Source organism: Mauremys mutica, chromosome 2, assembly GCF_020497125.1.
Source record: "Mauremys mutica isolate MM-2020 ecotype Southern chromosome 2, ASM2049712v1, whole genome shotgun sequence".
NCBI classification, from domain to species: domain Eukaryota; kingdom Metazoa; phylum Chordata; order Testudines; family Geoemydidae; genus Mauremys; species Mauremys mutica.
In genome coordinates, this window is record NC_059073.1 from 85,271,954 (window position 1) to 85,285,717 (window position 13,764).

Genomic DNA, 13,764 nt, shown 5'->3' on the forward strand with positions numbered 1-13,764 from the left:
TGGCAATCAGTTAAATCAAATTAAAACAAGACAATAAATGAAAGTCTAAAGAAAGCCATGTGACACCACCAGTGTCTCTGAGAAGAAATGTGTACTCCTTCAAGAGCCCATTAGATAGGAATCTTGAGCCTCCTAGAAAAGCCAGACATTGAGGAGCACACATCTTCATTGCAAGGTGCTTCTTTAAAGGTAATAATAAAAAAGGTAATAATTGGAGACATACCAATCTCCTAGAAGTGGAAGGGACCTTGAAAGGTCATTGAGTCCAGCCCCCTGCCTTCACTAGCAGGACCAATTTTTGCCTCAGATCCCTAAGTGGCCTCCTCAAGGATTGAACTCACAACTCTGGGTTTAGCAGGCCAATGCTCAAACCACTGAGCTATCCCTCCCTCCTCTTTGTAGCTTGAAAACCATTCCCTATACAAATGTACTTTGCACACTGGAACAGATGTGTCAGAGTGCACAGAAAAGAACATCAACCAATTCAGAGCAAGATTGTAAATATCCCAGTCTTTCTCTAGTTACTTTGACAAGGAACTCAGGCCACATGCTGAAACAGAAGCCTTTGTAATTTGCTCACAATCAGTGTCCTTATGGGCACAACCTCAGTGTCACTCTTCTTCAGATCAGTTGGAAATAGCAGATCTTTCAGACTTTTCAAATTCCTTTTAAAGAGCCTTTACTTGTCCTTTCTTTGAACTACTTCAGTCACTATAATTCATCTTCGTGACAGCTATTACTCTATTTTGCAGCTGAGAATTGAACCTCTAACTTTTTTTACATTTTCAGAAATTACACCAATTTTAGTGATACTCATTCTTGCTTAATTGGGAATACCTCAGGAAGAATATATTTCAAAACAGAAGAAACTTCTTAAGTGTGACTGCTGTAGAGATATATTCCCTGCTAGGAAATTATTGAATGTTGAGTCAGAGCAAAGAGGTTTTTTTGGAGGATTTTTAAAATACGTGTATATATTTAAAGATGTGAGAAGCAGAGATTTGGGAATTTCCTTGGCTTTTACATGCAAATAAATTTCTGATTGCAAAAGAGTAATGCTGGCATGCACTTGTGCCTATCTGAATTTCAAGATTTAATGACTCTGCATTCTTCCAAGTGGTTTGGAGAACATTTGTAGAGTGTGGAGAAGAGAATCCAAGAGAATTCCAATGACTGATACTTAACCCAGTTTTAAGTGATTACATAACATTGTCTTTATTGTAGGCATTAATGCAAGAAATGTTACAATTTCACTAGAATAAAGCATGCAAAATAATTTTTCTTTTTGGAAGATTAGGGTGGCAAAACTCTTCCTAATTTTAGTCAACAAAATATATGAACCTTGTTTGGAAAAAATATTTGGGTGTATTTTCACAGCAGTGGCAAAATCTCACTGACTGCTTTCCAGAATTATCCCTACAGTGGTAGTGTGTGTTGGAGAAATATACAGATAGAAAGTTGTAACTAATTTGTTTAGTTGATGTTCTTGGGATATTGAAATGCTGTTAGCCTTATTTTAATCAAATTCATTAGTATGGCTGAATGATTAATTTATACATAGATGTTACTGTTCTTTGATAACTTTTTTAAAAACAAACTACTTTTTATGCTAACTTGTTTTCCTTTTATAAAACTATGCTTAAGTAATTATAAAATAGATTTTCCATGATGGATATTCAACATATTTCATACATATTTTTTAAAATCCATCCCAAACAATAGAAATAAATTTAGAACATTAGATAGCTAGAGTTTTCTATAGTGATAGCCAAAATGTGTCAACAAAATGTTAAGTGCCAGTGTGGGAAGCCTTAGTTCTTTTATCACGGTTCAAAATAATGATTTGTTATTTCAGTAACTATATTGTAGGAAGAACAGGAGTACTTGTGGCACCTTAAAGACTAACACATTTATTTTAGCATGAGCTTTCGTGAGCTACAGCTCACTTCTTCGGATGCGAAAGCTCATGCTAAAATAAATTTGTTAGTCTTTAAGGTGCCACAAGTACTCCTGTTCTTTTTGCGGATACAGACTAACACGGCTGCTACTCTGAAACCTATATTGTAGGAAAATACATTATCAAAATACTCGTCAGAAAATTGTCCTTTTGAAAAATAAATAAAATGCTTGTCTCTTATTCTTTGTGTCTAGTTGATTCTTCCTGCATTCCTTATTTATTTATCTTCTATTCTTATCTTCTGTGAGTAATGGAACACTTGCGTACCTTTGCTTGTTTTCTTGTGCGCTCTTTCTCTGTTTTGTAAATTGTGGCTCTGGTTTGTTTCACTTGCAGCATCTTTCTGCTAAATATTTTCATATAGCCACTCTGAAAGTTAAATGATATTTACATTGAGAATCTTTTAATTATCTTCCATTTAAGCTGCAGCACATTTTTCAAACCAAAGCATCGTGTCTGGCTTTTTTAAAATATAGTGTTAGATATTAGCCTTATGGAAAACAGCTTGATATTTTTTCTGCAATAGCTGTGTGGACATAAAATGTTAGTTTGTGATGAAGCATGAAATATAAATGCTTATATCCTTGTTTTGTTTAGCTATTCTTTTAATTCCTGCTTTGCTGATCTATTGGGTAATTGCCTATTGCCGCATGAAGTCAAGTGCGCTTTGTTATATTATTTTGTTCTATTATAATATATTAAGACTGTTTGTTTAATTTCCATGTGTTTTAAAACAGAGTCAAGAATTGAGGGTTGGCTTTCAATACCAAACAAAGGAAATATAAAACGACATGGCTGGAAAAAGCAGGTATGAAAGGATTCCCCTCATCCCCACCCTGCCATCCCCGAATAGAGTTCTTTAAGCATATGTCAATATTAATATTAACTGTGCAGATTACATTTAGAAAAAAAATTGAATAATTTAGTATATATATATTACATTATTGCAGGAAGACCACAGACAACTTCAAAATTCAGGGTTCTATCTGATGTCTAGAATTATGCAGTAAAAGATTTTTCAAGTAGGACTAAGTCTGGTTTGTGGATTTTCTGGTTGTTTTGGGTTTTTTTTTTCAAACTGCAATATTAGGATTTTTTTCATGGCAACTAAGCATTGCCAGCAATGTGAAGATGTTTTACAATGCTTTCTGCAGAGGAATAACTGTCATATTTGGTCTAAGTATGATTATATAATTGGCAATAAAACAAATTAAGGACTAAATGCTCCCCATCTCCTTTCTGAGTTCACAGAAGACACTTTACAGGTGAAAGAAGCTACATAGGGGTCCATACCCATTGTGTACTAAGGGCCTAATCTAATACCCTTAGAAATTTTCCATTTACTTAAGTAAGCTTTGGATTAGTGTCTAACTGCTTATTGCATCTCTCCATAGCAGTATTAAAGAAGGTTAGGAGAGTAGCAAGTGGATCCAAAATTATGCTGATACCCAGGCCTAAACTTTTTATTTAAGGGGGTTTGGAAGGATTATATTTTTATTGGTAAATATCAATAAATATGGATTTCACTGTGCGCACACAAACATGAGAAAATATTTCCATCGATAATAACAGAAGTGTATACTTAGGCAAAAAATTCTGATTGAGAACTTTCAAGTTTGATTTAAGGATATTTACTTTATATATTTTGACGTGATGTTTACAGTTTGTGTTTTAACAATTATCATGCTTTAACTTTTTCAGTCTCAATGTCTACTGTCATTAAATAATTGTCTGACTCTTCCCCACATTGTCTAACCTCCCCATAATTTCCTGCAACAAAAATTTAAATTGATAAAAAAATAAAAGATACCTGTTTATTTTTAAGAATTTAAAAATTCTGTCAAAATAATTTTAAAAAAGATCTAATTCTGCCAAAGCTAGTTAAGACTAATGCAGGGACTATTCTGTATTAAGTTGTCAAGCTTGACGGGGGGTTCTTCCATAAAACTGTCCTAGATCCTGTGCACAAAAATCCCATTTCTTGTTTGGGTGAATTTCTATATATTTTCCACTATTGGGAAATGTTCTGGTAGTGCAGCTGGACCAATGGAAACCACTTGGAGCAGTTTGTGCCTCCTTTGCATCCTCCAGCACCAAATGTTCTGGAGTGAAATCTATAATGGGGTGTGTGGGGTGCTTGAACCACATTATTTCCTTCCAGCCATGGTAGTGTACAGACCAGGAACCTCAGCTGGGTCTTTAAACAGCATTACAGAAATTTAATTTCTTAATGCCATAAGTTAGTAGTTTTTACTGTTAGAAGGTAATGTAGTTTTAGTTTTGTGTTAGAAATGTTAGGTAATTCTCAAACCCTATATGGCTCTTTGTGCCTGCCATAAATTTGCAGATATGTAATGATGGATCTTGTCATAAAAAGAATGGGGCTTAAGAGATGTATTTCTTGCCCAGCTGGTTTCAGAGGCCCATACTTGGTGTCTGGCTTGCTTGAGGGAAGGTCATGAGCCCACTAGATGCTCCATCTGCAAGCTCTTCACCCTATTGGCGAAGAAGGAGCACTAGAACTGGCTCAAGGTGATCCTTATTCAAGCGGTTGTGACAACTAAATCTTGCATACTCAAGATTTCTGGAACTCTGTTCTTTACAGGTCTCCCAGAGGCCTTCAGCTACTAGTCCTTTCTTCTCCAGGAGCAAAAAGGTCTAGCCAGATCGCTATTCAGGAAATGACCTCTGGGGGCAGCTTTCCCCAAGGAAGCACTCTTGGATCTGTCTTTGACTCCACCCTCTGATCTTTATCTATGGGTTGACTGCTCTCCTCTTTCACCCACCTTGGGAGACATCAAAAGTATCCAAGAGATGTAGGGCTTGGACTGGAGCATGAAACAATATCTCGGGTCCATCAGGATAGAGGATTATGCAGATCAGGTTCCCCAGTCCCCTCCTGGTTGGATTTTTATTGAGGATACTGGCATGTTTTCAAGGTACCAGTGTGAATAATGGGGCCTGTGATGATGTCCCCCTTCCCCTAGCCTCCAACCTATCTGTATATAGGGTGAGACAGGGGAGGTAATGATTTTCTAGTGTTTTACAAGGATCCTTCTTCTTGGGGCAGTATTAAAAAAGCTCTTCCTGGGCATCAGTGCTGAAAGCTTTGTACCCATTGCCGCTTCTGGACCCACTAGATCAGTCTCTTATGTGGATCACAAATAGCTGTCTTAATATGAGCTGGATGCAGCCATAGATATCACCGCTATGAATCTAGCTTTGGATCCCAGTGCTCAGACTTCTTCAACCTCCCTGTACAAGAATGTTGGGGCCTCTTTTTCACATCTTCTCCAGAGAACCTTTTGTCAGTTTCAGGAGTTGGTGGCGAGAATAGCTATCACTCTCAACATATCTGCAGTGGCATTTCAGAAAATCGCACATCTGGTGAAAGGGCAAAAGTGACCTTTTCCATGTTGGATGGTTAATTGCAAACAGACATGGGTATTTGGATTAATCCAGCATCTGGGCCTGTTTCTGAAACGGCTGATATAACTTTTGAATGTTTCATGTTCTCCAGTACCCACCTCATTCCAAATTCTCTTTTTGTGTCCGCAGTTATGGAATGACCTATGGGTAGCCGAGTTCATTCCACCCCATCGGACAAAGAGGGCAAGAAGCTAGACAGTATTGTTTGGAAAGGTCTTTCATTGGCCACATTAAGCAGTCAGTGACAAACTACTAATCTGTCATGTCCTGCTACCAGTACTTCTTGTGGGACAAGATGACTGTCTTCACCCAGACTTCACCCAAAGATTGGAGAAATTTAGCCAAGGCCCAAATCACAAAGATTAATCAATTACAGATATGCTCTGAGGGAGTTCTTTGATTTTTCAGATGCTGCTTCCAAGGAAGACCCAATGGCTAGTACAAACAGTACACATGGCTGAGAGAGTCTGATTTATCCTCAGTTTGAGCCCAGCTGGAGATTCTCCTATTCAAAGGGAGGCAAAATTATCTATCCTCTGAAGAGATATCATATCAGTAGGACCCTTAACAAGAGAAGCAGAAGAAAATTATAGCTTTAAAGTGACGAAAAGATGTTCTGCCATTTACTTTTCTCCTTCATCATCTCTGAGACCTCAAATTTGATGGAGTGCCCAAAGCCTAGAACCAATCTTAACCATGTTTTCTGGTTCCCTTCCCCGTTTGAAGACCACTTAGCACTCTTTCACATAACAAACTGCAAAATCACCATGGATATTTGGATTTTGGAAGTCATGCTATCAAATTATGCAAACCAATTTCATTCCATGCTACCTCCCCAAGCCCCATCCTCATCCTTCTTCAAAGATCCTTTACACAGTCTCCTGTTGACCTGGCAATGTGGCCTTCCTGAAGTTCAATGTGATGTGTTCCTGCAGAGTCAAAAGGGAAAGGGTTTTACTCCAGATATTTCCTGATCCCAAAGGAAGACTGAGGTCTTTGACCTGTTGTGGGTCTCAAGAAGTTGAATTCCTTCATCTGAAAATTCAGATATAGTACCTTTACCTTGGCTTCCATTATCTCATCTCTATCCTTTCAAGATTAGTTTAGTCTCTCAGTCTAAGGCACCTATTTTCACATTAGAATGAGGCCTTCTCATGGGAAGTATCTGCACTTTTCTGTCAGACAAGACCACTATCAATACGGGCCCTCCCTTTTGGCCTCCCTATATCTCTTTGATTCTTCGTTAAGTGTGTGTCTGCTGTGGCATCTGACCTGTAGAGATGATCATTCACCTTCTCCCTTTGTCTCAATGACTGGCTGCTCAGGGTGCCGTCCCCAGGAGTTCTCATAGGGTATGTCTACACAGCGACTAGACGCATAGCTGGCACGTGCCAGCCGACTTGGGCTCAAGGGACTCGGGCTGCGGGGCTGTTTCACTGATGTGTAGATGTCTGGACTCAGGCTAGAGCCCAGTCTCTTGGACCCTGCAAGGTGGGCACAGGCCAGCTGCAGGTTTTTCTTTGCTGTGTAGACATATCCATAGAAACTATGCAAACTACTTCAGGAGTTGGTTACCTTGTCAGCTAGAAGAAGTCTTTCACTTCTTCTGCTCAATGAATTACTTCTAATCACTTCAGTCCCAGATTTGGTGTACAGAAAGGCATTTTCTCTCCAAAGACAGTGCAGGTATAATAAGGTGTTATTTTAAGTAATTAAAATAAATATAGGATGACCTCAGGAATGGTTAATTATTTCACCTTTTTCTTTTACATAGGCTATTTTGTCTGCATTGAAGTTTTGAGAGAGAAACCAGTCTCTATCTTTTATAAATGTATTAAAATATTAAGCAAGTAGTTATAAAAACAAATATGTGATTAGACAAAATATGTAATGAGCTAATTTAACTTTGTTTTCCTAACCTAATTTACAGTAATATAATGCACTAGTCACATTTATGTTATAATTGAACTATAATCAATACCTCAATGGTTCAATTATCTGGCTCACCAGTTATTACAATAAATAGCAATGTCTCTATCTTTCTGGCAATCTTGCACAGATATAAAATGGTTTCTAGAATCCCATGCGTATAGCAGTTTTAAAATGACACTTGTTTAACTTAGAGATGTTACTATTTAGATAACAGACTTAGGGGTGTAGTGACTCCTTTGGGGAACAGTTAATGACACAGATGGGGGGGGGGGATGCAACATACAGCCACTCACACTAATGAGTGTTAGAATGATTCCACCATCCTCAAATTGCTGTACAGAAAGATTGTCACACCATCTTCTCAAAGTTTTTAGCTCACAGGATTGGTCTTAATTCGGATCTAAGCTAATATTTGCCAGTATTTTTATCAATGTTAGGGGAGACCTTAAATATATAGGCAGGGAAACTTGATCTCTTTTATCTCTCTCAGTTGTAGAATTCAGGTTTGGCTTAGCTGATGGTCAAAGTCTTTCACCTCTTCCTTGGATGGTCAGTCCAGGGAAAAGAGCAGGATGCAACTTTGGATGTGGTCGTTGTTGTGAGAGAGAACCTCCAACCCCTTCCTTCTGCATAGCTTTGATCTGTTCTAAGGATCAGTGTCCCTTTACACCAGCTCAGGGGATAGCCGAATATCTTCTAAGGCCAATTAGGTGTTAGTCTGGTAGCCATAATTTGATGTGAGCCAATGGCCTGGTATCTTGATCTTGAAGTCACATTGAAGCTTTCAGGTTAGTGTGGATGTGTCTTGCAACAATTAGTTGATAATAGCAAATAGCTGCATCTCAAAAGCAGGATGCAAGAAGGTACCATGTGCTAAGGAGCTGGTAGGCAAACTTCCACTTATGCCCAAGACATAAATGTCTTAATTGTTATAATTTATGACTTGTCAGCATTCATATATCTATTCTTTCCCATACATCCTTATGACAGTAAGTTAATTATGATACTGGGGAAGTGGGTGCAGAATTTAGGGAAATGGATGACCTTACCCTAACAACTTTTTGTCTAGAATCCAGAAAGCTGCTTTGAGCATTTCTACCTTTCATTTAACATTTGGCCAACTAAAGTTACTCAGGTCTAAGTCCCAATGTGGCCTATGTTCCCTACAACAGGTACCTCAAGGTCTACATGACATAGAGAACTTGAAGGATAACTCGTCCCAGCCAGTAATAGTCTTCCTTGTGCTAATGGTCTCAGCAATTTACCGAGCTCTATTTGCATGGCTGAGAATGAGACACCTTTCTAACATTGGTTGGCAAGACACAATATCCCACATGCTAGACGAGTTCCTGTTGCTGACATAACCCAAAGACATGCTTCGTACTCCATTAGTGGAGTCAGAGACAACGAACAATTCATTCACCCTTTAGCTCCATCAATAGGGAATGTTTCAGATACTGTCACTCTTTGGGCACTCGCTGCCAGTGCTTCAGAATCCATGGCTACTGGAATCTGGGAAGGACTCTGGAGCTGTGGGTGACTTACTGAACTCTCAAGTAGTTTCTTCTTTGGATTCAAGGACATGTAGTACAGTAGCCACTGACAATTTCATGGCCATGTGCTGTGTTAACGAGCAAGAAAAGATCCACTCCTGAAAACTTTGCAGGGAGACAGGGACCCTCTGGGAATGTGGCTCTCCATCTGGCAGGGAAGGACAGTATCCTTGCAGATTAACATAGCTGAAATCAGTAGGACCCCAAAGAAGTCAGTGACGCAATTAATATCCCTTCAGTAGAGGCATCCAGAAATAGATTTGTTTGCCACCAGATGTCAGAGGTTCTGCTCCAGCACAGGTATGGACCCTTGGTCCATTATGAAATTTTTTCTAGTAAATTCAAGGGGATGAGTCTCCTCCATGCCTTTCACTCTGTTTACCTACCAGGAGTACTACAAGACATCTGGCAGGACAAGGCCAAGGTTATTCTCATTGCCCCAGTGTAGGCCAGACTCCAGTGGTATTTGGATCTTCAAACACTGCAGGTTACACACCTATTTTTACCATTTACATCAGATCTTTTGACACAGCAGAGAGGGCAGATCCATCAAAGACACTCCATCTGGATTCAAAGGTAATCCATCTAGCAGTCTGGATGTTTGACTCCAATTGTTTCAAAGCTTTGTTGTTCAGCCAGGTGCTGGATCTCCAGAAAGCTGTCAGCCCTTTCCTTCTATTACCTTTGTGGGATGTGACAAGTAATGTAGCTCCATCCTTGGCACTGGTTCCTTTTTTTTCTGGAATATTTACTGTACCTCAAGTTGCTGGGATTGTCACTTTCTTCAGTCAAGGGACATTGGGAAGTCATTTCTCCTTATCAGCTAAGTCTCTGTTCAGTTGCTTTTGGTGAAGAGGTTTCTCAGAATTCAGGTAAACATCTTTTCTCCAGAGAGAGACCCTATCTCTACCTAGAATCTCAATTTATTTCTTGTAAGGCATATGAAGTGTCTTTCCAAACCCATGGAAGAATGTTCCCTGTTTCTCTCTGTTAAAACAGCTTTCATTATAGCCATAATAGGAGAATTAATGGGCTAGGTATTCTTGTAAATAGAGATATAATTTTGTCACAGTGGTCACAAAAATTGTGAATTTGAATAAAGTCAGTGAATCTCAGAAATGGCAGTAAAAACACATTTGAGATTGCCCCCAAGAGTTTGTGGCCTGGCACATGGGGTAGCAGCATCACTCATGTATGGCCCATCCATCCTGATGGAGATAAAGGGGCATATGGACCGAACCTGAATTGTGCTGCAACCCCATGCACCGGGTCATCACCCCTGGAGCTGGGCCTAGCACTGTGGGACAGGAGCCTCCAGTGTGGGGTGAATGTGAGGTAGAATCACCCTACTGTCTGTGACTTAATGTTTTTTTTCCCACACTCTTGCCATGACATTTGCTAAAAATTTCCATGTCAAAATCATAACCTTACTTATAGACAATCCTTCCTTTATGGTCTTCGATAAGAATAAAGTGGACCTTCGCGTCTTTCCAAAATTTCTTCATAAGCTGGTAACAGTTTTCCATCTCAATCAGAAGTTGAATGTGTGAGTGTTCTTCTGAAAGCCTCACTCTTATCCAGGACAGGTGAAATTTCTTCTTAGAGGCAAAGAGGGCATTAGTGTTTTATTTAAATAGGTCAAAAGAATATAAGCATTCACCTAGGTTTTCTCCAATGGTGATAATCACAAGGGTCAGGTCATAGCAATTTGGCAGGTGTCCAAGTTGACCAGACTCTGTATTAAGGATTGCTGTAAATTTCCTAGAGCCCTATCAGAGGAGCTCGGGGTCTATTCAACCAAGGCAACTTCTATGCTTTGTCTTAGGTATATCCCAGTAATTGAGATCTGCAAAGCTACTGTGTAAAGATCGGTCAGCACGTTCCCAAAACACTATTTTGTGGATGTGGCATCAAGAGCTGATACCCAATTTGGGAGAATTATGTTACAGTCCCCATTTAAATAGGACTCCTCACCTGACCATTCTGGGGAGGATAAATACCGCTTACTAGGCTCCCGGTAGTGGGAATATGCAGATTCCCACTCCAAGAAGACATGAAAATACTTACTAGTAACCGGAGTTCTTAAAGATGAGTCTTTGCACATTCATGCTACTTCCTACGTTCCCCACTTCCCCAGAGCCCTGTTGCTATTAGGCTGTAGAATTAAATGTGGAAGTAACAGAAGTAGTTGAAAGCATCTTACTCCTTTCTATTGCCTCACCTTCAAAAAGTTTGCAAGGCGGGAGTGCCTTGGAGCTTGCAGTGGTCACTACTTCTAGAGGTTCAGCCAGCCCAGTTGAACTACTAGCACATCTCCCAATAGTGAGGTAGTGCAGCGGTTCATCTTGGAAAAACTCCAGTTCCTGGTACATAGCTGTGTGTGGGTGAGAGAGTGTGTGTAACCTTTTTCCCTTTCCTTTTCTTTCAGTATGTTGTGGTAAGCAGTAAAAAGATTTTGTTCTATAATGATGAAAAGGACAAGGACCTGTCCAATCCATCCATGGTACTAGATATCGAGTAAGTGATGCTACTGTTAATTTGAAGTTAAAAAAAAAATGTAGAAAAGCATTTTATGTACAGTGTGACAGACAAATCTGACAACGCAGAATCAAGATACAGTAAACAACCTTGAGTCTGCTTTGGCCTTTTGAAGATGCATGTTTATCTGTCCTACTTCAAGATGTACAGAAGTATTTTGTTTCTAGTATCTTAAACATTTAGACTTCAGTAACAATTTCTAGTGCAAAGGTAGTCAATAGATGGACTGCAGGCCAAATCTGGACTGCCAGATGCTTTTGAATGGATCTTGACTATACCTTGACCAAGAAATTTGGACCTTGACAAAAAATAGACTACCCCGTCCCAGTGATGGCAGTTTGTCTGTGGCCAGCCAGGTCTGTAGGGGAGGGGGATATGAAGCTATGGCCCTGACTCCCGGACCCTTTTGGGATGATTTGTGCTCTCTGAGCTGCACTGAGGGAACAGTCCTTGTGTTCCCTAAACAGAAGAACCGCAACTGTACATGGCCCTTGTCTGGGACACAAAGGTGAGGGAAAGTCTCCTTGATTCCAGAGCCTTGTGTTCCACCATCACCACACTGCTTCCTCTTTCGTATATTTCTGAGCAAGGGTCAGGTTTGATCTAGTCCAGTGTTTCTCAAACTTTTTAGGTTGTCCACTCCTTATCTGAAGTCAAAAATTTTCACAACCACCTTACATTTAATACAAAGACATAAGTCTGTGATTTTGTGTGTGTTCTGAGATATTGACAGAATATACTCCACTTTGAAGGCTAAGGAGGCATGAGGAGTGTGGCAAGTGAGATTTTCTTTGCTTTGGATTGTTATAAAATTTTCAGTGTCTCATAACTGTTCTGATTTTCTACATGACCATGTTGGCATTCACAGCTGACCAATTGAGAAACAGTGGTCCAGTCCAATATCAATAAATGCTTTGCGCTTCCGATAGTCTTCCATCCAAGGTTATCAAAATGCTTTACAAACATTTAATGAATTAAGCCTCATAATATTACTTTGAGGCTCTAAAACTCCCTTCCTGTCTTCACAAGTAAATTTGCTATGCAGGATAATGCATGCCTAATAAGGTGGTCCTCTTTCCCATGTTACAACATATTTTGGTGTTCCTTGTGTAGGAAGGATCAAACACTGTGTATAAACACATTACTATATCCATGTTATAGTCCTGACATCAATGGGACAACTTGCATGAGTAAGGACTTTTCCCATGAAGTTAGAGTGATAAGATTGAGCCTCCAATCTATATCCAGAACAGTTTAATAAAGAGATTTGATGTATACTCTGTTAACACTTTCCAAATCTTTTGTTTCTATAATTTCAGTAAATTATTCCATGTCCGACCTGTAACCCAAGGAGATGTATATAGAGCAGAAACTGAGGAAATCCCTAAAATATTCCAGGTAACAAGAACCTAAAAAATTTAAAAAATCAATACAATTTGTCTGTTTTTATAAAAGTTTTTCCAATATATCTCTTTTTTTTTTTGGCTCAGATTCTGTATGCTAATGAGGGTGAATGCAGGAAAGATTTGGAAGCAGAACCAGCACAGACAGTGGAGAAAACAAATTTTCTAAATCACAAAGGTCATGAATTTATTCCTACATTATACCACTTTCCAGCCAACTGTGAGGCCTGTTCCAAACCCCTCTGGCATGTCTTTAAGCCGCCCCCTGCCTTGGAGTGTCGAAAGTGCCATGTTAAGTGCCATAAGGATCACCTAGATAAAAAGGAGGAATTAATTACTCCATGTAAAGGTAAGGAGCTGTACCTATTATGTTTTTTGTAACTTGAAACAGTTAGTATTTGCATTTCTAGCTAAATACTTCAAATTACCAGATTAAAAAATAATAATTTATTAATGATAAATTTAGAAAAATCTTTACTAGTAAGGATAGTGTTAAAATAAAGGGACAGCTAACACATTGCCATTAAAGAGGCAAACTGTGCCCTGCCTCCACCTGCTGCAGGAGATTAGAGCATGATTCTAGAGGATTATATGCAGAGATAGGCCATAGGAGGGGAATACTAAGGAGTACCCAGTGCTACCGTTCTCCGCACCTTCATAGACTGACACATGGGGGCCAGAGAGGATACTGCAGCCTTAAGGCTAGAGCAGCAGCCTTAGAGTGGGTCTTCATCTATCCCCTGCGCTGAAGGGGAGCATTCCTCCTTTGTGCTTCCACAGAGCAGTACACATCCCTGTACTGTGAGTGCATGTTTCTCTCCAGAATTTGGGCCACAGAGCACCAACACAGCTTTATTAAGATTAAAATTAAAGTAGACTAGTCAATCTCCATAATATTAATTATGTTAACATAGACAGACTGCATAGTTTTATGTTTAATTTCTGTGATTTC

General features: G+C 39.3%; 1 protein-coding gene across 4 annotated transcripts in view; it reads left to right on the forward strand.

Moving 5' to 3' along the window:
- ROCK1 (Rho associated coiled-coil containing protein kinase 1) overlaps nucleotides 1-13,764 on the forward strand; it is a 178,291-nt gene that overhangs the window by 149,513 nt on the left and 15,014 nt on the right. For all 4 annotated transcript variants that reach the window (XM_045006595.1, XM_045006596.1, XM_045006597.1 and 1 more), the window contains 4 exons: nucleotides 2,695-2,765; nucleotides 11,300-11,388; nucleotides 12,729-12,807; nucleotides 12,900-13,161. In XM_045006595.1, coding sequence (XP_044862530.1) covers nucleotides 2,695-2,765; nucleotides 11,300-11,388; nucleotides 12,729-12,807; nucleotides 12,900-13,161 — 501 coding nt within the window. The remainder of the gene's footprint in view (nucleotides 1-2,694; nucleotides 2,766-11,299; nucleotides 11,389-12,728; nucleotides 12,808-12,899; nucleotides 13,162-13,764) is intronic.